Source organism: Panicum virgatum, chromosome 2N (genome assembly GCF_016808335.1).
Source record: "Panicum virgatum strain AP13 chromosome 2N, P.virgatum_v5, whole genome shotgun sequence".
NCBI lineage: Eukaryota > Viridiplantae > Streptophyta > Magnoliopsida > Poales > Poaceae > Panicum > Panicum virgatum.
The window spans coordinates 63,036,186-63,060,862 of record NC_053146.1 but is presented as its reverse complement, the minus strand read 5'-3'; the positions used below and the strand labels follow the sequence as shown (position 1 = coordinate 63,060,862).

At 45.1% G+C, this 24,677-nt stretch overlaps 3 protein-coding genes across 3 annotated transcripts; 1 reads left to right on the top strand and 2 right to left on the bottom strand.

Moving 5' to 3' along the window:
• Positions 1-6,219: 6,219 nt before the first annotated feature.
• Positions 6,220-11,059, bottom strand: LOC120661753 (protein FREE1-like). Its single transcript, XM_039940684.1, has 10 exons — positions 10,114-11,059; positions 9,857-9,943; positions 9,626-9,757; positions 8,772-8,906; positions 8,340-8,405; positions 8,145-8,255; positions 7,469-7,561; positions 6,840-6,870; positions 6,675-6,751; positions 6,220-6,569 (listed from the first exon to the last, which is right to left on the bottom strand). Exons 1-10 carry the CDS (start codon positions 10,891-10,893, stop codon positions 6,492-6,494), a joined length of 1,590 nt encoding a protein of 529 aa, XP_039796618.1. The 5' UTR covers positions 10,894-11,059; the 3' UTR covers positions 6,220-6,491.
• Positions 11,060-13,804: 2,745 nt separating this feature from the next.
• On the bottom strand, positions 13,805-14,176 carry LOC120662889. Its single transcript, XM_039941949.1, has one exon. It carries the CDS (start codon positions 14,174-14,176, stop codon positions 13,907-13,909), a length of 270 nt encoding a protein of 89 aa, XP_039797883.1. The 3' UTR covers positions 13,805-13,906.
• Positions 14,177-18,593: 4,417 nt separating this feature from the next.
• LOC120661754 lies at positions 18,594-19,303 on the top strand. Its single transcript, XM_039940685.1, has 2 exons — positions 18,594-19,037; positions 19,130-19,303. The coding sequence occupies exons 1-2, from the start codon at positions 18,734-18,736 to the stop codon at positions 19,138-19,140; spliced, it is 315 nt and encodes a 104-aa protein (XP_039796619.1). The 5' UTR covers positions 18,594-18,733; the 3' UTR covers positions 19,141-19,303.
• The last annotated feature ends 5,374 nt before the right edge of the window (positions 19,304-24,677 follow it).

Below are 24,677 nucleotides of genomic sequence, written 5' to 3'. Positions count from 1 at the left end.
CACAAAAGACAAACCAATTCCCGGAATATTTTAACAAAAGACAACTAACACCTCATTCACTCTCCACAAAAGACAAAGGGTATTTTAGTAATTTTACACCTAAGTATTGGTTTGCATGCGGTCTTAGAATTGTATTTATTTTGAAACGGAGAGAGTAACTCACTTGGTTTTCGGTGTGGAAGTAAACCATTCGAGCTCAAATCCTTTTTTTGAGGATTCAAGTTCAAATCTTTGTCAATATGAATTTAAATCTTTATTATATTCCTCATAAGCCACCTACTTAATTTTTTTATCATCACAGATTTTTTTCCCCATTCCTCGTACTGAGTAAATTAGCAACATTGCATTCGGTTGGATTCCTGCATCGCCCTTCCTACGGCCATCGGCTGAAACTACTGTTCCGTTCCGTCGACTCCGTGTGAACGCTAGAGTTGGTGCCGGGACGGAACGGTCGCGGCCAACGGCACGGCAGGCTGGTAGGCCAGGAAAAGCCGTTTCATCTAGTTCAAGTGTTCAACCAACGGGTGCATGCTTCCTGTTTACTCCTGCGCGTAACGAAGCAGAGCATCCCGGCCCGTGCAGATTGCTACTTCGCGAGGAGGCTGGCTATCCCCACGTGCCGGCGCCGACATGCTCAGTTGATCATACTCCGCCGTCGCTGGTGTGGACGGGCTGCCGGAGCCATGGACGGCTGCCCCGGAGTCATGGCGGGATTTGCAGGGAACCTTTCAGCACCAGCTGCAGCTGGAATTTGGCCGGTCATCAGAGAGATTTCAGGCGAACAACCGCATGGCGGTTTCAGACGGAGCAGCAGCGGCATCTTGCTGCTCGGACTTTGGACCTTCGTCTTGAACGATTAGGGCATGTACAATGGTGCATATGACTGCTGTCTGTAAGTGTCTAGAATACTGCATATAGATAATAAAACAGACAACTTGTACAATAAGGTATCTGTTAGTCTGTCTACAAGATGTTTAATCCATGTCTGGGCACATATATCATGATGTTCAAATATAATTAGATCTTTGTGTGCTATTTTGTTGCTTGTTCTACATGATACATATTGTATGTTAGATAATAAAAACAAAAAAGGTCAAATGACGATACTACTCTTATCTTTTTATTATTTTTTAAAGTCAAATGATCATATACCCTTATTTTTCTATCTGATTCTTCCTTTTTTTTCCTTTTTTTTATTTTCTTCTCTCTTCCATATCTTCACCGATTGCATATCCGGTCAAGCCTCTTGCTTGTTGCGCTGCTCCTCCGCCATGCGCTGCCTCGCTGCCCTCCGCTGCTAGCCGAGGTGCGTTGCTGCTGCTGGCGGCTCCCGCGCCTTCGCCGCTGGCCCTGCTGCCGTTGTTTGCGCGGACGCCGGTGCTACCCCCAGCTGCGAGACGAAGCCGCCCCCTCCCGCCGTCAGCTGCCTCCACCCCTACCTCGCGCTCCTCACTGTCGGTGGTCTCCGCCTCCACGGCACCTCGCTCTCTCCACCAGTGGCCTCCGCCTCCACCTCGCAATGGGGGAGGCATGGCAGTGCTGTGGTGCTGATGGAGTATGTCCGGGGCTATACTGTAGAAATTGAAAAATATCTCTCTCCTGTTCTCTCGATCTCTCTCGACCGGTCTCTCTACGTTTCTCCGTCCTCTCGTTCAGCCGGCACGCGTGGCCGGGAGCGGGCGGCAAGGCAAGGTGGCCGGCGCAGGCAGCAACACACGGTGGCCAGGGTGGGCGGCGGCGCCATGGCCAGGAGCGGGTGCAAAGAAGCGGCACTCTGCGCGTCCCTCCGCACAGTATCACGCGCCAAATTGAAGCAGCCCACACCGGATCTCTCATCGCCGTCTGCGAGTCGCAGCCGAACATACAACGGGCGAGCTCAGGTCGATTTGCCATCGGAGCACGAGCCGGCGCCGTCGTCTCACGAGACGACGGCACGGCGCCGTCGCTGGTTAAACCGTGTTGGATTTGATGAAAAACCGGATATAGATGGCTTAATTAATGCCATTGTACATGCCCTTACCCGAACGACTAGCTAGCATGCAGGGTTTCAATGGCTGTCGATGCTGACGGAGGAGGAGGCAGTGGCTAACTGGCTACCGCCAAGCCTAGAGAGCAGCGACGCCGGACACCGAGGCCGCCCACGCGAGCCGATGCCACCTGCTCTGTGCTCTCACCACGCCACTTCTCTGGATTCGCGATGCATGTTCCGTCTTGTGTTTAGCGCAGCATGTAGCCCTACTGCACCCCTACCGGCCTTCCTAATCAGGCCGCAGCCTCAATTTAGTAGTACTACTAGTTCATTCAGAGAAACGGCAGCCAAGACTACGGATTCAGCGCTGTCCAGTTTTCACAAAGCTCAAGAGAAAGGACATCGATCGAACTCCAGCAGGCAGCTGCCGAAACAGAACAATTTCTTGCGTTCTTCCATCTGACGGAAGTGATCACCTCACCTGGACTCGTAACAACCGAAGCAAAGAATCCAATGCCAATCAACAGCCGATGGTCTGGCCACTCGACCAGCAACAATTCTCGCGTCGCCATCGCCGCAACCACCATCCATGCATTATCGGCGCAGCTCAATCGCGTTCGAATGGAGGTCCATGCCCTACCCCGGGCTATCGACTGTTCTGCAGCCTGCCTCTGCCTCCCATCTCGTGGCGCCTACGACTACGAGCGTGCGTGCTGGCACTACTAGTGGCGGCTGATGGCCCGCTGCTGATGAGACGGATGGCCTGACGGCCGAGTTCGAGCTAACCTGCCGGGTGGTAGTGCCGAGTGGGCAGCACGGCTGATTGCCTGATGCCTTTGTCCGTGCAGTGCAGGGATGCGACGAAACGAATCTGCTCGTCTGGACTGAAGATGGCGTCGCCGTCGCGCACCTGATCGGACCAGGCGCCATGGGGGGTGCTGCATAATGGACAGGGGTAGCGTCAATCCACCAGCTGATGAAGATCACGGACTGTTTGTGTGTTGGTTGGCCTCCTTTTCAGAGTTCGTGTGGAGGTGGAAAGCGGCGCGGCTTATCGTTTCGGTTGGAATCAAACGGGGATGGCGTTCGAAAGATGGAATCTGGAACCAGGTTTGTACACAGCTTTTTGTCAGGTGGGTGCAAATTGGTCTAATAACTTTTAAAAAACTCAATTTAGTGCAATAACTTGACAGATGAGTGCAGATCGGTCAAACAACTTGTAAAATGCCCAACTTAATGCAATAACTTAGAAAATAGGTGCATTCACATTCCAAACATTACACGGCAATGTAAATAACGCAAAGTGTCAATAAAGAGTGTATTCATGTTAGGACAATTATTAAGTATTATTTGATCATTTGATTTTTGTACTGCGCCAGCGTGGCAATGTATTTGGCCAGAATAAAAACCCTCACTGTTTAGATATGTCTCTACATTAATTATTTTTGTATAATGATTTAATTTTAATTAAAACTATTTAATTTGATATTCAATATTGAAAAATTCACCCTCATTGTTTATGATTTGTTTGATTATATGCACTGTTAAACTAAAAAAAGTCAATGCGTTGATGCAAACTATTGATACTTTTTAGGAGCTTGGTACATATATTTTTAAAGCCTCATATATTCGTTAGAAATGAAAAATGAGCTAAATAAACAGAAACAAATATGAGCATTGTTGAATACATGAGCAGAAGCGCAGAAGAAATCTAAGATTTCAAGGTCTCTCTTATCAACTTCAGTGTTTCGGTGATGCTAATGGTGTAATTCTAATTTTTTTGCATTTGAACTAATAAAAAATTGTACATAGTTGAAAAGCAACAACCGGATCACCATCAATAATTTCCATTTACAAAATTTAAGAATTATTGACGTTCAACTACTTTGTGTGATATGTTGCTGTTGTAATGGTGGTTAAACAATATATTATTTTTAATAAAACCATAATTAATTTATTTTGAGAATAAAATTATTGGTGTCCATTGCGACACAAAAATCTACGGTCAAATAATACGTTCCGATGTGAATATACTCTTTATTGTGACTTGATGATAACAAAAATATTGTCGTGTAATGTTTGGACTGGAAATGCATCAATTTATCAAGTCATTGTACTAAATTAAGCACTTTTTAAGTTGTTGGATCAATCTGCATCCAGTTATCAAGTTATTGTACTAAATTGAGCACTTTGCAAATTGTTGTACCAATTTGCACCCACCTGTCAAATTGTTGTATGATGGGTGCAATTTATTTTTTTTAAATATTGGGGAGTTTGTTGAAGGCATGTACAGTTGTAGTACTGAAGGAAATTCAGTTCGACGAGATACATTCCCTCTTGGCCCTGCATTTTCTTCTACCTCTCGACGTTTTTTTTTTTTTTTGAAAAGATGCACCTCTTGACTGTTAGCAGAGCACGGAGCGGGTTCGAAGGGTGAAAGAAGCGCTGAAGCAGACACAACATATGGGATGGTGCAAAATACCAGTTTCTGTTCATTCAAAAAAAATACCAGTTTCATACTGTTCCCGGAGTAACAAACATAATAAAACATTGAGATCTGAGAATGGGAAAAAAAAAAAGGTCAGGTGCCAAGCGATCATACCGTCCGGCCGTCGTGAAGCTGCCGGCCGGTCAAAAAGACGGCATGGCCTGGCAATCGATCAGGAGCAGAAACCTGGCGTCCTCCCTCGATTGCGATTAGCCTGCTCGGGAGTAATTCTTCCCCGTCAAATTCGCACAGGATGATGCTACGCCCAAAAGCTACTACATTAATCTGCAGAAGAAGCATAAGAGCATGTACAATAATGGACTTATAGCCAAACTAATCAGCAATTTTGATGACGTGGAGGGGAGAAGAGAGGAGAGAGAAGAGAGCTTGACTCCAAGTTAAGCACCAAACTGGGCACGAATGCATAGGTAATAGTGGATTCCAATAGAGATTTTTGTGAGGAGAAGGAAGATAATAAAATCATATAATAATAAAAAATATTTGAAATCAAATAAAAACCTAATTATTGTATAGCTTGGCTCTTGTTCCTTAGCTATTAGCTATAAACCAAACACTTTGGCTCTATTATTAGCCGTGGCCTAAGCAGCTCTGCTGCCTGCTCCCGTCGAAGCTCCAGAAACTCAAGCACCTCTGCTTCCGCGACATGAACATCCGTCAGGCTGACGCCGCTGCCATGCCGGATCAGCCTGCCCGGCCGGCACGGCACGGAGCAGCTTCCAGCCTTGCACACGCACTCATCAGATCACGTCGGCGCACGCCATCTCTACTCACTAGAGCTCGCTCCGGTTTCCGCGTCGAGCCTAGGCTTTCTTTAGCAATGAGAGGCGCTTGTCGTCCGGTGTCCAGCCTCCGTGCTTCTCCCTCCCGGTATGCCCTGGCATGATACCTGCACGGGCTGCGGCTTTGTGTTCTCCAGGAGGAGTCCCGCTTAGCGATCGAAACGCTTTCAGGAGCAGAATGATGGTGGCTCGCGCCGGCGGCGTACACGAGGCGCGACGCTGCTTTCCAGGACCCAGGGCCCCCAATCATGCCGGCGGCATGCCGTGACCGACGGCATGGCGAGCGTGTAGACTGTAGAGTGGACGCGGGGTCGGGGGCGGTCTGGTGCGTACGCATCCGTGTATCAGCGTATGATTCTCGCAGACAAAGGCTACGGCGGCCTACTGCAGAGGATGATGCAGCGTTGCTGGGACCGCCCGTGGATGGTGATGATGCTAGGTCGTTCGATCTTTGCCTCGACGGAACGAACCCTAGAAAAAGAAAAGCAGAGTGTACTCCTGCTGCTTAGGGCTTGATCATATGATGGCCCCCTTTTTTTTTCAGGACCCTGTTTATGCTGTCAGGAAAGCCGCCGGTTCGAGAGGAATGATGGGATCGGTTGAAACATTTGGTTTTCTGTTCGTGACTCGTGACGGCGCGACATGCAGCTTCAACTTGGCCCAGCTTATCTGTCCCAGTTTGCGGTTCCTGTCTGGAGTTGATTTTTCTTCTACAAAACCGACATGCAGCTCAAGGTTTTGAAGTTTCATAGTACGCGTCCACGGGCCTTACCGGAAAGACTGGTGCAGCTAACTTCTAGATCGAAAAGTACACACAGCTCAACTGCTCAAGCCATAAGCTAACAGGTGACATTTGCGTAAAAAAAAAGACTCGAAAGGAATCACAATTTTGGTCTCCGAAGGTCTGAATGGGCACGAAGCTACGAGGGGGAAAAAGCATGACAAAACACTAGCGAAGCAGATGCAGGATAGATTTGAACCCATCTTCAGTCTTCACCACCTAATAATAACAATCTCTCTGTATTCTCCCACATACACCCAGCAATTCAGCAGCGCTCCCGATTTTAAAATCCAGTCATGTACAAGGAAAAGATAACATATCCTATCGTGATCACCAACACAATCAAGTCAACATGTACAGGTCGACAGAACACACGCTTATTATGTGTAGAACAAAAAAGAAGCTGAATAATCAACGGAATAATTTCTATAGCATGCACTGCCTCCCCATGTTTCAATTGGCGCTGACAAGGAAGGCATGCTGGCACACTCCGCACTCCACTGTCTCTGAGCCAGATGTTGGAACCTGAACCTGAAATTCCACAGCCAAATGATAGTTAATTCGCCAGGGTACCAAATGCACAACTAGTACTCTAGGAGAAATTTGAGTTTGTGTTATGCAGCGCCGGCAACTTACCTGAAGATGGACAGTGCAGGTAGGACATGCAACTTCCCTCATTCTGGTACCAGATGCACCACCACCAGATGCCGGACCTTTCCAAGCAGAGATTTCAGAATTTTGATGCACTGTAGTTTGTAATTTGAAATTGAAATTGTAAAAAGGATGGAAAGCAAGAAGTACCTGAAGACTTGCGGTTCCACTCCATTTCCTCCTAATGGCAGCATGAATTTGTTTAAAATCATTGATATTATAATAAAAACTAAACACTATATTTCAACTCTGTGATTCATCTTTTTTCTCATTGACTTTTGTGAATAACCAAAATGGTGCGCAATTTCCTTTTTTCGAACTTCGTACAACTTCATCTAGTTAGTTCTTGAATGAAAATAACCGGAAGCTTGCAACATATAGCTTGCAGGTAGATTACAAATACGGTAGACTTTCAATATAACGGGCCAAGTTGCGACAGCAGTATTACCATCACTGGGGAACATCGACACTGCTCATACTAGCCTGTCTCATACCTAGGTTAGTGCCTGCTGATGACTTATCAATGCATGACAAGATGTGCACTAAAAAAATGTGGTTGCAAAACCGTACACCCACAACTTGGCCATTTTTTGGCAGAGGATGATCTACGACATCACATCAATGTTGCCATGAAGGGAATGATTGCCACATTTCTGGCAGTAATACTTGATAAACCCAATGAATGCAACCAAATTTTGACTTCAAATCAGAAATGCCCAATTAATTCAAGTGCACATGCCAGTTAAAATGGTTAAATGAATGTATGACAAAGGAAATACCTTAAGTTTTCTTGCAAGATCTTCATGACTTTGCACGGTTGCAGATCTGCTGGCAGCTTCCTTAGCCATGCTAAGCCTTTGCGTGACCTCAGCCTGTAAGATATAAGAACCGACCATTATGAACACATCGCATCGCAGCAACACCAACAACCAAGCATAGTTCCATATAAACCTATGTGAGATCCTAATAGTGTCTTTTGCAGTGAAGTACTACCTAGAATAGAACTTACTAAAACAAACGTATAAGTAGAAAAACACCAAGTAACCATACACAAGGGATTTATTTAAGTTGGTACCAACAATCTAGCAAATAATTTGGTGAGACTACAATAGCTACAAGGTGAGTAATAATTAAGCAAACATCTACAGTAACCAAACAGCCTTAGCTACAGGGTGTTTACTGGTTATGCCACACTGAAGTAACATTACGAAGCAAATTAGCAAGAGGAGCTAGAGATCTAACAGTGCAATCTTTGTTCCAGACCGCTAGCTACAAAGAAGTGACAACTGACAATTGAACTGAAAATTACAAAGCTGGGTAGCCTTGTCTTAAAAATGCTGGCATTCATAAATGTGAGGTTGAAAGAAAGAGCCAACTTAAAACTAACATCAAAGCAAAGTAAATCCAGTCAATGTAAAAATAAAAAAAAAGTAACAATTGAGTGGCAGAATGTACCATGCATCTATCACAAACTCGGACAAGTGGAGCATTATCCTCAGCTGTCAGAGCAATTCTTCCCTGACTGCATTTGTCACAGAAGATTTCACCACAGTTCCTACAATGATGCTGCGGAAAAAGAACCATCTCAACACATTGAAAGTTTACCATAAGAGATAACAAGTACATGAAGAAAGATGTGATATAGATTACCCTGCGATTAAAAGGACTAAAATCAACAGCACATGAGTGGCATTTCTTGGCAACCTCATCTGGAACCTACAAACGTCACGGAAGTAAATCAAATAATGCAGATACTTAACACAATGACAAGTGAAGAGACATAATAATCATAAAATTAAGAAAGCGCGATACAAGATGATGAATACCACCAAGAAGAATTTAGAATAAGATCCATAACACTAACATAAACCAATAGAAGTGAGGTGATGAATGTGATCGGAAGAAATGCTTAATGAGGGTTAGAAAATGCATGTAACCAATTTCATAAATGCAGCAGTGCACGGCAGATATTCTTATCAAACTACCATGTCAAACAATATCCGCAAGAAAATAGCTACACTAGAACGGTTCCTATCTTAATTGTGTGGTCAAGTAATCATTCGATATTACAGCTCAGCTTACCCAATGATCTTTCACTTCATCAACAGGTTTTGCAAACATCCAATCAAAACCTTTCTTCTTCTCATTTGATTGTACCACAGGTTTGCCAGCATCCACAGGTCCTTTGTTTCTAGCATCTTCACCAATCTCCTTAAACTAATTATACCAAAGCACAAAGTTAATAAGTGCTGCTCTATTTATCCACGCAAAATTGCTTTTGAATGCAATTGCATGCATAAATGACCCACTGAACAAAATACACCATCAAGGAGATAGTCAGCCTACATCTGTACTGGAATTTATAAGAAAACATAGGCAAGTTTCTACATAGTCAGGTTTCTACAGATATTAAAGATAAAAGATTAACAGCCCCATCCGATATCCAGCTTATCCAACTTGTATCCCTTTCCAAAACAAGAAAGTGCGCAGTTCAAACTCAGCAACCTTTGAGATAGAATAAATCAAAAGGGAAACATGGCAGTATAGAATAACGTGTCATTTTGCTAGTTCTATGTTCTGTGAGTAGAACTTCTGAAAAATAAAATGCTCAAGACAGAAGCCATATATTTATTGTTACTACTTCCAGTATACAAGTCAATTCAGAAGCCATATATTTATTGTTCCTATATTTGATTATAATCAATAATCACAACGGACAACCCACGGAAAGAAACTAAGACATCAATCTCTTATTTAGTTATATGTGCATGGAGGATTTTTAAGAAATGACGGAACCATTTGAGATATCATCTTAAAACTGTTGCATGCTAAATAGAAATATAACAAAACTTGGCATCACCTAAGAAGCATTTTTTTAGTAGCTACATGAGGCCAGATATTATCAGGGATAGGGAAAAATAGTGTTGCCGCAATACCTGCACTGTTGCTGCTGTCACAGTGTCAAGCATAGTACTGGAAGTATAACTGCTTGACTTCAGCCTAATTCGCTTTGCTTCAATATCCACTGATGTCTTTGCCCAGAATGCAAATATAGTTGAATCCAAAACCTAAATAAGCACCAACAGACATTAATCTCACTAACCGCTGCATATCTGTATTACGGAAAAACAAACATTATTTTCATAAGAACAAGCAGGCGAACTGACCTCCCATGTCGTCAGTGAATCAAGGGGATAAATTCTTAGGGTCCTGCTTGTATTTGGATCAAGCATGCGAATTCCATCTAGACCAATCTGCAACAGCACCATCAAGACATCTCATGTATCAAAATGACAGTTGAGTTTTCTTTGTCATCAATGGCAAGGAAGATTAGTGGATCCTAGCAGGAAACCGTCAACACATCCCAATCTTCAAACATATTTTCCAATGATGCATAATTTCATCAATCTTATTATTACTGTACCTGGCAAAGCACATCAGTAGGATTCCCAGCGCCCTCTGGAAGCAGCTTAACCCGAAATTTCTGTGCACCGCCACTCGAGTCCTCATGCGTGTCCGCTTTTGGAAGGGCCCTCGCGATCGCCCCAAAGCTCCCACCCCCACTGCCACCGCCGCCGCCGCCGCCACTGCTCCACGGTTGCTCCTCCCTTCCGGATGGTACACTGATCGACCGCCCATAGTCATCAAACAGCGCGGATCCCGACCGCGCCGGGGCCGTGCCGCGCGCCCCGTACGGCTCCGAGCCGCCGCCGCCGCCGCTGTACGCGTACGCGCCCTCGTTCAGGTAATCCTCGTTGTCATAACCCGCGGCCGGCGGCTGGTACCCGCCCCCGTAGTACGGGGCGTCGTAGGGCAGCGGCGGGGGCTCCGCGGCCGGCGGGGCCGCAGGCTGGGTGGGCGGCGGCGTGTAGGTGTAGTACGGCTCCGGCGGGTAGGGCGCGGGGTTGGTGTTGTAGGGCGGGTACCCGGCACCGTACTGGGGCTGTGTGGGCGGCGGCTGGGAGTAAGCCGGAGCGGAGGGCGGCTGGTCGGAGTAGCCTCCGCCGACGGAGTAGGGCGGCTGGCCGGCGTAGCCTCCGCCAACGGAGTAGGGCGGCGCGGAGGCGTAGCCCCCCGCCCCCGCCCCCGGCGCCGGTGCGTCGGTAGCGGCTGGATACGGGTTGGAGCCCGGGGGCGCGTACTGGTGCGGGTAGTAGTGGCCGGCGGGGCCGGATGCGGCGTAGTCGCCGCTCCCGTGCTGCATCTCCGGTGGCCGATCGGGCGGCGGGCAGCGCTCGAGGCCGGTGGCGCCGACGAGGTGGATGGCGAATTTGGTTTGATCCGATTCGTTGAGGCGCGTTTGCGTTCGTTGCACGGGGAAAGGAAGGGGGAAAAGAGAAGGTGGGGGTTGCTTCGGGAGGGGGCAGGTTGGCGTGTTGGTTTCCATCTCGGGATTTTTATTCGTTTTTGGAGCGTGCCCGTGCGTGGTGGCCGTTCGATTCGGCCGGCTGGTGGCAGTGGACGGCCGCGATGGATATTTGGGGGATTCCGGCTCGCTTTTCGCGGGAGTTCGCCGGCCGCGTCGGCGTCGTCTTGACTGCGCGTCCGACACGGCGGGGTGAGCGCGTGGACCGAACTGGGTAGCGGGGCTGCCATCGTAATAGAAGGCCCAACTTGAAAGTTGGGTGGATTTATACACGGGCCAATCTACGTGGCCTGGCAAGCCCATTGTTTTTTCCTCTTAAAACAATTTCATGGCAAATGGTGGAGAATTCTGGCAGAAAATGAAATCGCTCGCTTCAAAGAGCTAAGTTATGAGGAACTTAAGGCCTGCATTTCAGTTACATTTTTTCTTCAATTCAGAGCTCGGATTTGTAGTGACTCAGTACCAGGGTTTTATTTCCCAACCGGTTTCCGGTAACCGCCGGGCTCCGGTTCCGGTTTACCGGACCGGTTTGACCGGTTACCGGTGGAAACCGGTTGAATTCAAATCCAAATTCAAATAAATTCAAATTTTCCCGTGCAACCGGTTCCGACCGGTTTACCGGCCGGTTTGACCGGTTTACCGGCCGGTTTTACCGGTTTACCGGTCGGTTTGACCGGTTTGAAATTCAAAAGCTCCCGTGCAACCGGTTTACCGGCCGGTTTTACCGGTTTACCGACCGGTTTGACCGGTTTACCGGCCGGTTTGACCGGTTTGATCGGTGGGCCTTCATGGGCCGGTCCATTTTTTTCTTTTTCTTTTTTGATTTAACTTTAAATTCCCACAAACTATACTAAATGAATGAATTTTTGAGAAAATTTGACACCATTAGATTCATCACACCTTGAAGTATTTTTAGGATTTTTTTGGGAATTTTTCATTTTTTGAATTCAAATTTAAAATTTGAATTTTGGCCGGTTGGGTACCGGCCGGAACCGGAACCGGACCGGACCGGTTTGACCGGTAACCGGTCAAACCGGACCGGTTCCCACCGGTTTGGTTAACCTTGCTCAGTACATGTTAGTATTGGCAACTAATCTCATCCACTCTGGTTCCTAAGGTTAGTTGGAATTGTCGAGCATTGTTTAGATGAGATCCAATTGAATCATTCTGGTATGTTCACTTAAGAAAACATCAATTCAATTGCAGTAAGAATTTTCTTGAGTTTACTCTGCATTTGTGATCCTTTGAGAGTAGCTTGAATTTTTTAAATTTGATGCGTGTGCCTTGGTCTGATTCATGTGCGATCTTTTGACATGGGCTGTCCTCTTTATTAAGAACTTCTGATGTACTGCGTGTGCCCTGATCTGATGCTTTTTTTTATTTTATTAATGCACTCATATAAGATCCATGGCAAAACCAAATATCGACTGTTCACCATACATAAGGGTTACCAGAAGAACTGTCTTCTTGGGGCAACTACACACTTGCTTGTGGGATACTCTAATCCATATCTTTACATACTATGAGAAGGTATGAATACATGGATTCTTTTCTCCATTCACTCTTGCCAATGGCCATTCATAGATTGATCTTTTAAAAGCAAAATGTGTCCATAAGTATGTTGATTGGATGTGCTAATGCTCCTGGAAACCATTCGCCATAATACCGAATTAACTATAACTGCACATAGTATAGAATGATCTTGAAAGGGTATATAAGACATTGAGGATGACATGTAGGGAAATCGGTAGCTATATATCATATACAATTTGTACAAAAATTGCCTCTGTGAAGGACTGGCCAAGAAATGTAGCCCTAGAATACTAAGAGTACGGCTGTTTCCAACGAAGTTCAGAAAACGTATCAAGATAAGACCAGTCAGTAGCTCTGTTTTGATTTTTAAATAAGTTATGCCTCGTAGCTATTTCTGAAGCCTAACCCTGAACATTCATGCTATCTTTTTATGCATAGCCTTCTGTTATTTCACTTCAGCATGTAGTAGACATAATGCATTTATATCCTGACTGAATACCTACTTGCTCACAATCATTGTTGCTGCAGTGCAAATCTAATTTAGGCCTTCCATTAGCAGAGTAGTTGACATGGCTGGAGGTAATTAAAGCACGAAGGTCAATGTAGGCCGCCAAATAGGTTTAATGTATTAGTTAAGTGCTACTAATGGATTTGTGGGTGGTTGACAGAGGTTGTTATTGTGCTGTTCGAAATTATTGCTGATTGGGACCCATGGTGACTACTTGATGGATGGGACGAGTCATAGCATTTATCAGGCCGCCAAATAGGTCATGGTTTAGTGGGCTAGAGTGGCTTGTTGCTTTCGCTACTTGATTTATTTTTTGAAGTAATTATATGTATTCTGTAAACCATTATCATTGAAAAATGTTGCGGCCAACTTTGAATGGTTTTGGATTGATATACATCCATAAGACCATAAGAACATAAAAATGTTGCTTAGATGGACAAATATAACCAATTTCGTGATAAGAGTGGGCAGTCGGGCGCGAAGATGAGGGTTAATGTATTAGTTAAGTGCTACTTATGTCGCTTCTTGGTGGGTTCACTTTACAATTTTTTTCATATTATAAATTGTTTTATTTTGTTTGATGATGTAAACACCTTGCTACGGATATGGACCTAGTGAACGTGAAAAAATATCAGTTCAACTTCTAGCACAAGGACATTGAATGCTTATTTTCGGAAAAAAATCGGTACATACAAAGGGAGAAAAGGTAATCGAATTCCACCACACCAAATCGATTATATGCAAAAGAACAAACCAACTACAAATCCATCGCATTTAGCAACTTGTACAATTCCCTATTCCTCCGGGCAATCAATCCTCCTCCGACGAGAACATGGACGACGACGAGAAGGACGAGGAGGCGACCGAGAGCGACCTCCGGTAGGTATACAACACCGGCGCCCGCGCCACCCACCCGCCGCCGCGGCTGGACCCGGGCACGTAGTACTCCGGCAGCGGCAGGCAGAAGAAGGCGAAGAGGAAGTCCCCCAGGCGCCCGAGCTCCCGCGCGGGCGGCAGGAAGAGCGCCCGCAGCCGCCCCGGGGACGGGGGATCGATCCGATGTCCCGCAATTGACCACATGTGAAGGCCGCACCAAATGGTGCTTAAAATAAATAAAAAATATACTCTCTCCATGCACAGATGATCTTCATATGTGTGTCTTCATCAATACTAAGGGCCAGCAATTAATGCATGAATAAGCCAATGCATGCCATGAGAATCGAAAGGACACCCAATGCGGAGGTGGCTGTGGATCTCCGCCAGGAGCTCCGGCGGGAGGCGGGCAACGATGCTGATGTGAATGTCGTCGTCGCTGCGCGTAGAGTCCTCCGGTCGGGCATCATCGGCAGTGTGGCCTACGGCGGGAGGCGATCGACGATGCTAACGCAAACGTCATCGTCATCGTCGCCGCACGTAGAGTCCTCCGGTCAGGTGTCAGTTGTGGTGCGGCCGACGGCAGCATGGCGATAGCGGGCGCCGGTGGAGGGTGAGATCGCGACGTCGGGGATGAGATAGGTGGTGTGGGCCCAAAGCAGGTGGGGAGAAGTAGGGGGATCCTGCTTCATGTTAGGACCGTTTGGTTGCGTGTTCTAAAAATTTTGAAAAATCATTTTTTTATATTTGAAGTACTAAATATAGATTAATTATAAAAATAATTACAGAACTCGTCTGTAAATCGCGAGACGAATCTAACGAGCATAATTAATCCGCCATTAGAGGTTGTTTACTGTAGCATTACTGTAGCATTACTGTACCAATTTAGCGTCTGATTACAGCCTAATTAGGTTCATTAGATTCGTCTCGCCATTTACAGACAGCAGTCGTAATGTGTTTTTTATTTCGTCTAGATTTAAGTCTCCATGCGGATGCCGAAATTTTTTTTGGAATTTGGAATTTTAGAACTGAACACGGGCTTAGTCCCGGTTTCTTTTTGTGATGGGGTTGGGGGCGTAAATCTAATCCATAGGGTGTCCTACTCATAGTCAAAAATAGGATACTATTCGAGATTCATGCAACCATAAATAGTTGTATTTCTACCACTGTCTTTCTCCTTTCTTTCTCTCTCCGCTGCTCCTTCGGCTGGAGCTCTAGTGCCCGCCACCGCCTCCTGGTCACCGTCCGCCCGTCCGCCGCCTCCTAGCCACCCCTCGCCAAAGCTTGCGGCACCAGCGGTGGACCGTGGCGGCGGCAGGCCCAGGGCCTGAGCTCCCTATTTTATTATTTTTTTATTCTTTCATTTTTGTTTTGTATTTTTTTTATTTTGTTCCAAAAATGTTTAAAAAGTTCCAAAACATTTAATTTATTGTAATAATACTATGGAAAAATGTCTTGAAATATTTTTATTCTTGAATTCTTATTATGTTGCGGAAAAATGTTCCAGAAAAATGTCCCGAAACATTTGATTTTGTTTCAAAAAGTGTTTCAGAAAATTGTTCAAAAATTGATTTTGTTTCAGAAAGATATTTCGGGATATTTAATTTTATTTCAAAATATTATCATGAATATCTACTTTCTTTTTTAAATAAGTATTTTCTTTCATTATGTGTCTATTTACATCAACCCAATAGACATAATTGGATTGTTCTACTCATGTCAATAAGTAGGACATCCGAGGAGAAGAGCCCGCTAGCGTTTGATCTTTGGGCTTATACCACGTACATGCACACATGGTCTACGCGAGTTTATGGATGCATTCTCTGTTTCGTGTGGCGCATGAGCGTGCAAGCTCCCGCGTCGTCCGTGTTGCCTATATACAGTGTAAAGCAAGTATTGATATCGGAAATAGGTATCCATGAAGTGCACTTGCATGTTAGTTGTTATAATCTGCAAAATATATCTGCAAAATATAATGTTGACATGCACTTGCATATTATTGCTTAGCAAGAGATGCTTTGGTCTCTAGCCTAATGGTAAAGCAGGTGAATAACATCTAGCAGATCTGGATTCGACTTCCTGTGTGAGCGAATTAATAATGCCTGCATAAATAAAAAAAATATTAAAAATAGACTGAGGGTTGCCATCCAACTTTGGTAAAAAAGAACTAGGGGCGCTATCCGACAGTTAAGAAGTAGGTACATGCTTAAAGAGTATGGAAAGTGGATTTTGGTGTGCGTATATTTGAACAAACAGTACCCATATCGCTGCAGTTCAAGCACGCCTATGTTCCCTTTAGTTCCACATGTTCCAGAACATATCATTCTAGATCATCACTTCTTAGTTTATTGTTAACGTGATGTGAATAAGTATTTGGAAGTTTACATATCTGCAGCCATTTAGACATTGCAAGTAGCTGTATGTTAGGGGCGGGCCCAGGATTTAGAATCTGCGTATTCAATATTTTCAAAGGGTAAAAAAAAATTTGGTCGCTAATGTGCGTTGCGCTGTTTCCAAAGCCGCAGGCCGCTCGCGTCTCATCGCAGGCGGTCGTCGCCTGCCATACCGTTAGAGTTTGTTGCCGCTGATCGGAAGCAGAAAAAATGCGGCTACGCGAGAAGGAGGATTAGAATCGGGATGGATAGAGAGCTGGGGACCTGTAGTCGGTGCCAGTTGGGAGTCGCGGTTGGACTTAGAGGAGGGGAAGTAGGCCATTTGAGCCTAAGAGGCAACATGAGATTGGAAAGTCTATTTTGTGATGTTAGATCATCTCCAAGATACACCCTAAAGACTATTCTAATTAAGAATTTAGTATTTTTAGTGGAAAATCTCTCTCCAAAAGTTCTCTAAAACCAATCCCTCAATATAGCAACATCTATCCTAAATCATCTTTCTCCGTTCTTAGATACGAAAATAAAAATCCACACCCTATCCCAAATACTTGCCATTTTAAAACTGGATATCTTAGATCGACCTTCATCCTTCAAACTCGTGAGTCACGTTTCCTAATATGTCGAAGTTCAAACAATAGGATATCTGGTATATGGAAACTGAGTGGGTACACGATAATATATACATGACGAAGTAATATTTAGAATGACCCTCTACGTAAGGATATATAGAGAGTTAGAGACTAGGATATAAAAATATGTAGAAAAGTTAGAGACTAGGATTTAAAAATTCTTTTAGAGATACTCTTATTTTCTATTTTTTTATACATATACATGTTGTATACTATGTATATATATTTTTTTCACAAAATTTTGGGTATTCAACTGAATACCCATGCATCAATAGCAGGCCCGCCCTTGTGTATGTATGTACTTATGTTGCGAGTTTTTCTTGGACAAGCCTTTCTGTATGTAAATTTATTAGAGCGTTCATGGACCAGGATGTCAATCGATCCTATTGACTTGGTGGTAACTGATCACACTCCAATGAGTTTATAATATTTATGTTAATATGATAACTAGCAATTGGAGTACAATCTTCAAAATGCAGCGAGATGTCGATATCCAAGCCAGGGAAGAGCAATTCGATGGATTCGTACGATGACATGTGTTAATCCATGAGATGAATCTTATGGTCCAGATAATTTTGTTAAAGAATTACACAAAAATATGCCGCAACTTGAGAAATCCTGTGTATATTCTGATGTTTTGTAACTTTGTGTGTTATTGGTGCTAACATACCAATAAAATCCAATATACATAGTACGGTTTATTATGTTTTATTTATTCTGTTCGTTAAAATCCACTATACTACCGGTGTCTTCCTTCCCTGTTCGTGTTACCCTTCCATAGCTCACTTTGTCCACCTCCATGGAACCGTCCCGGATGCGCATATCCAATCGCGGGCAGCCGGCCGATGGCAACAGCTATTCGGCCAGCCAAGGCTCCGATCCGCTGCATTCCAGCAGCAGCGCGGAGCCGCGGCCTCTCGCGACTAGACGACGCATCGGGATGCCGCCTTCTACGAGGCCATGGTCGGCCGCCACCGCAGGGACCGCGACCTCCCGTGTGTGTGGAGGTGCGCTTCTGTGCTGCGCCGGAGGCTACTCACGGCCCCATCTCGACACCATCATGCTCGATGCAGTAAACTAACCAAAACAAGATTAATTCCAACATTAACCCTCTAATCTTGATTTGGCTTTATGTCCAAAACAAGATTAACTCCAACAGTACTATCTTTGAAATGCAGCGAGATGTCGATAGTGCCTAGCTATTGAAGAGAAATTCGATGGATTCGTACAATGACATGTGTTAATCCATGAGGCGAATTTTATGGGTTTTTTTACAACCGTGCCCTCAGTTGAGGCAGGGAGCTCAGTTTTACCCATAGATTCCCACGTTCCTCAGTTTTACCCCTTTGGCGAGCACGGAACCTAGCCTCTGCCCTTACGGAGGGATTCCGTCCCTCTGTCCCGTGACTGACCGGTGGGTCCACTGCTGCTAGCCGCTTACATGTGGGTCCCATCTATGGGGTCTTCCACGCCTCCGCTAAGCTGGCCCCGCCGGTCAAGCTCGCCTCCGCTCAGATCGAATCTCGCAGCTCACCTCCGCTCGACGCCTCCCTGCCGCCGCAGCCGTCCCCTGCGCCCGCCCCTCACCTCCTCCCGTTTCGCCCGCATGTACCTCGCACCACCTGCATCGCCTCCCACGCCTCGCCTCGCCTCCCAGCCGCCTGCATCGACCTCGCGCCTGCATCGAAAGCGGGTTGGTCCGGAGCCATAGCGGCGACGAGGCTGCCCTAGGAGACGCCATCATGATCCTAAGCTGTGAGAGCTTCGACGCCAGGTCGAGAACCTCCTCCCAACCGATGGCCAAGAAGGCTGTGGCCGAGAGCAAGGAGGAGCCCATAGAGGAAGCCGTCACCGCTACCTCTCCGTCGCCGTCTTCGTCTCCCAGCGGCCGCGGCGGCGCCCGCATCGACCTCGTGCCGCCGGCAACCACCATGCGTCCAGCAAGCGCCGACGCCAGCTTTGAGCTTGTGACGTTCCCCAGTCTGTGCGGTCCTCAATCCAGCCGTCTGCCGATATTGGTCCCCCCGTTCCAGTTGTCCGAAGCAGGTGATTCCTTGTGCTTGCTGTCATGCATCATTTTTATCATGCTCTTGCTGCCATGCATCTTGCTACATTCAAATAGTTTGTAATTTTTGTAGGAATTACATAGGATGGATTCGTTTGAGCTGAATGTCAGAAGGGAAACAAGCAGATTTGGACAGAATGGTAAAAAGTATTATCTTGGTGGCTTTGATTTTAAAATTGTTGGATATAGCTATTGGACATTTGAGCAATTATGCAAGGCTTTTTGTGATGAGTATGCTTGGGGTAGTGATGATGATGTAGAAATCCAATACTATGACAAGATTGAGAATAAGTTTGTCCAAGTTAGTTCCGATGCAGAGTTAACTCTTATGTTTGTGAAGAATATGGAGGATAGGTCAATAATTTTGCAGAATGAAGTTGTTATCAGAACAAGAGCACAATGTAATCCTAACCATCCTGTCACTGCCAATACATCAGTGCAATCCCAAGCTTCTTGCAATAAAAGTCAGCCTAGCAGTACTACAAGTGAGTATGTGAGGTCTCAAGCTTCTGGTAGTACTGTGCAGGATGTTATAGTAGAAGAAAGCTTACCTGATCAGTTTGTTTCTTGTGACAATAATGAGAGGCTTTATGCAGATCTAGTTGATAGGACCAACATAGAAGGTTGTGATGAATTAATTGCTCAATTTCAAGAAACTGATGATGAAGAGGAGGAGAACAATGAAATGGGTTTGGGTGAGCTTGTAGGTGATGAAGACCTACCAGTGATTCATTATGACAAAGATAATCCATCTCTAGATGAAGGCAGCACATTCCCATCAATGGATGATTGTAGGATTGCACTTGCTACTTATTGTATTCGGGGTGAATTTGATTTTGTGATTGACAAGAGTGAGCCAGGTAGATTGACAGTGCACTGTGCATACAATAGGTGTAGATGGAGGATGCATGCCTCCCTTATGAGGAATAGCATAATTATTCAGGTTAAAGTGAACCCGTTTTCTCATACATGTCCAAGTGCTGAGAGAAAAGCCTCAGTTAAGGTAGCTAAGAGCATATGGTGTGCCGATGTAATGCTGAATTGGGTTAGGGAGAACCCTTGCATTGGTACAGCTGCATTGGTAAGGAAAATCTATGAGACATATGGTATTCAGGTGCCTTACATGAGGGTGTTCTATGGTAAGGAAATGACTCTTGACCGAATTAATGGTCCGTGGAAGGATAGTTTCAAGTTGGTGTACACATTCAAAGCAGAGGTAGAGAAGGCATGTCCAGCAAGTGTTGTAGAAATAGATAGGCACACGGTGCAATACAAGGTGAAAGGAAAGACTATGGAAAAGGAGTGCTTTAGGAGGGTGTTTGTTTGCTTCAAGGCATGCTGGAAGGGATTTCTTGACGGTTGTTGGCCGTACTTGGCAGTGGACGCAACCGCTTTGAATGGGAGGTTTAGAGGTCAGTTAGTCGCTGCTACTGCTATTGATGCACATAACTGGCTATTTCCGGTAGCTTATGGAGTGTTGGAGGCAGAATCAACTGAGAGTTGGAAATGGTTTCTCCAGAACTTGCGGCATATGATAGGGTTTCCAAATGGGTTGGTCATACACACAGATGCTTGCAAAGGCCTGGAAATTGCAGTTGATCAGGTGTTCCCTGGAGTGGAGCATAGAGAATGTATGCGGCACCTTGTTGCTAATTTTGGGAAACTGTTTAAAGGAAAACTGTATGATGACAACCTATGGCCATCATCTTTGACATATAGCTCAAAGAAGCATATGTACCACCTAAGGCAAATGTTTACAAAGCAAGAAGTGAAGGACTTCCTAGAGAAGGATCACCCCAAGATTTGGGCTAGAAGCAAATTCAATGAAATCTGCAAGGTTGACTATGTCAACAATAACCTTGCAGAGTCGTTCAATGCATGGATTAGGAAAGTCAAGGGGTTAAATTTGGTGGATATGTTGGATAAGATCAGGCAAATGCTGATGACCAAGTTTTCCTTGCGTCAAAAAATTGCAGCTGAAAAATTTGTTGGTCACAAAATCATTCCAGCTGTGATGAAGCCCTTGCATGCTAAAACTAGATCTTTGAAAATGACACTGATTAAGCGAAAGCCTTATGAGGCTGAGGTGACAGCAATTGACAAGGAGAATAGAGAATGGAGGTATCCCGTGGACTTAGAAAAGAGGACATGTAGTTGCAGGCAATGGCAGATTACTGGGCTACCCTGCATCCATGCCTTATTTTCATTACTTCTCTTTGTGGTCCAGCTACAGAAATTGATCAGTACGTGTATGAGTATTACTCAGTTGCCAAGTTTAATGCCACATATGCTGAAAATGTGCCTTCCATGGAGGGAAAACAACAATGGGAGGTCGTCAATCCAGGTTTCGTTCTACACGCTCCACTTCAGGGAAGAGCACCAGGAAGGCCAAAGAAGACTAGAATAAGGTCAAGTGCTGAGGGGAGGAGTGGACTTGGTCCAAGGAAACGTAGATGCAAGAGATGTGGAGGTTAGGACATATTGCAAGAACTTGCAAAAATGTTGTTGATGCATCCTTTGGAGAAGATGATCATTGGGGGGCAGAAAATGCACAAGAGCCCCCAGCTGAACGTGAAGCGGAGCCCCCAGCTGAACGTGAAACGGAGCCCCCAGCTGAAAGTGAAGCAGAGCCCCAAACTGTGCCCTCTAGTGTTAGTGTGGCTAGGTAAATGTCTGTTTTTCCTTATTTTTGTCAAATTACAATATTTACTTTTTCCCTGTTTTTGTCAAATTACAATATTTATTTTATAGGGAGAAGAAAAATAAGAAAGTAAAAGAGGTGGGAAGCACCTCCATTGATATACAGGAGCAGTCTAGGTAAAAAATTTGTGTTTTCCCTAAATTGTTGGTACAGGTAACAATCTTGTTTGTTGTCTTGTATAGGAAGAATAAAAGGAAGAAAGGCAGGGAGGTGGCAAGCACTAACATTGTTACACTTGGATTTTATTTTATTTTTCTCAATATGACTAGTGGGAGAAAATGTCAAATTACTGACATAAATATTTGAATTTTGGAACAAGATTATGGAATGGGTGTACATTTTGGAAGAGGATGTGAAATATATTTTTTGTACAATTTATTGATACATATTTGGGGTACATTACTCAGTGTTGTTTAACAAATTATCCCAAAAAAACCTTTTCCATTACTCAGTATTGTTAGCAAATTATCCCAAAAAAATCTTTTCCATTACTCAGTATTGTTAGGCTGTTATGGCATGTTGGAAAAAATTGGATTGCAAATTTCGGTGAATGATACATATTTGAAGCACAACACTTCATTGTTTCAAATTACAAACAAAAGGGAAAGGGTCCCCAAGGTAAATGACCGAACTACCCTTCTACACTTACGGCCCAAAGCAAGAGTTTGGCCTGGCCTAGGTTGCTGAAGGAAGCTCGGTTTTTGTTGGACCAAAGGCGCCGAAACGCCAACCTTTTGGACCTTCCCGCGCCTCTGCTCCAAACCTCCCGCGCCTCTCCTCTCACACGCCTGCTTTTACCTCACCCGCGTGCAGCACCGCTAAACCCACACTTTTTGCAGGCCGTCGGCGCTCGGGGTACGACGGAGAGCACCCACGGGAAGGTGAGCGTGTCGTCCTTGGCGGAGTAGACGGAGGCGGCGGTGGCGAGGACCGACAGGAGGAGGAGGGCAAACCAGCCGGATGCGAGGCGGGAGAGGAGGCGACGCTGGGCGTCGGTGCCCGGAGCGTCGGAGTCGAGGGCGGTGTTGTCGGAATCGATGTGGGTAAAGAGGGCGTGCGAGATGTCAACGTGGAGGAGCCGAGGAGGAAGAGGGCGGAGAGCGGAAGGACCAAGGCCCTCTGATCCCTGCGGAGGATCCCTGCGGAGGCGGCGTAGATGCCCGTCGCTCCCAGGAACTGCAGCTCCTCCGGCTCGCACTCCATGGCCTCGATCTGGGGGGATTGCTTGGGGTGCAGTGGTTGGGTGGGGAAGAGAGGGATGGATTGGGGAATTTCTGGTCGGGGGGAGGAAGAGGAATGGGGATGGAAGGCTCTGGAGGAAGGAGGAAGTTTTCTGTTGGTAATCTCTGTCCCTAAGTTCTAATATCTTTCTTGTATAAAAGACCCTCTGATCTAGAATGTGAACTTTCTGAAGATGTTGTCAAATCTCAATTAGGGGATTGAATTTGTCAAAACATGCATTTTCTTTTGTTGCCTTTCAGCTGTTTCAAGTATGAATAATTTGCCGCAAATAATTAGTTCTGATATGCTGTATTTCATCTAGGCGAGCACTGAACCACAACATAACAGTTAACTAGCTTATTCTGTATGCCAAGTTTGGAAGGGAAAGTAGGAAGAACCAGTATGCCAAGTTCTGGAAGAAGGGCCTGTATGCCAAGTCCCTCCCTTCCTGCAGTTCTGAAAGAATGGCCAGTATGCCAAGTTCTGGAAGTAGAAGGGCCATTATGCCAAGGTTTGGAATGAGTTTGGAAAATCGATCAAGCTGGGCATCATCGAAGATGCAACTAACAGGAACCACCTTGCCAAGCTTCTTAGATTTGAAAGCTTCATCCTTCAGTGTTGTTTCCATTCATTAAGAGTTTAATTATGTGTAGTAGGCAAAAGAAAGCTGATCTTGTATTTATTTTTTTGTTTCAGTACCAAGTCTGATGGCAAACTCGCCTCTCTTGACGAGTACATTTCAAGGATGAAGCCAGGGCAGAAAGACATCTTCTACATTTCAAGGATGTCAAATAGATGCATTGTTGTATTAAAAATTTTTACAACCGTGCCCTCAGTTGAGGCAGGGATAGGAATTGTAAAGGATAAATGCTGATTGATTGAAATGGTACATACCTCTTCCCATAATTGTAGCTCTGCAGTTGAGGATTTCTATTTCAACATGTCTGTGTATAGCTATACACATTGTGATTCCTAATTACATGCACCGTGAATGCAATTTCTGGTACAATTATGATGCAAGCTTTACTGAAACTACAGCAAGATTGCTGATTGCATTATCTTCTCTCACTCAAGTTTCTGGTACAAGCTGCGGAGACCTGAACTTTACTCAAGTGTATGTTCAATGTTGGTATACGAACAAAGAAAAAACATAGCAATGCACGGGCATCCTACTAGTGGTGTTTAGTTACGGGTTGGTTCCATTGGTTGGCCGGGTTGAAACCCAACCATGTACAGGTCTAGGCGACGGTTGGCCGAACTAACCATTTCTTTTGACAGAAAAACATGCCTAAATGGCTATTTCATTTGCCAGACTGCAACTGGATATTCAGGATCCAGAACCATACAGGAAACACAATTTTACAAGCCTCCATGTGGACAACAGACACAATAAACATTAAATTGGAACATGCAGAAATAACAAGATGTTCAAACACAAACTTACAACCCTTAATACATTACCGGCTACAACTTCAATAAAGTACCGCACACACTGAACACAGAGAATGAAGGGTACCCAACCAGGAACTGCCAACCTACTACATCGGCAGTGAAACACAACATACCCTACAGCTTCTCCAGTGACTACATTACCAAGCTTACACATACAAAGACAAATTAATTCATGCGGCGATCAAGTATCTCCTCATAGTCGACGTCATGCTCCTCACACCATTCAGAGTCAATTTGCAAACGCCCA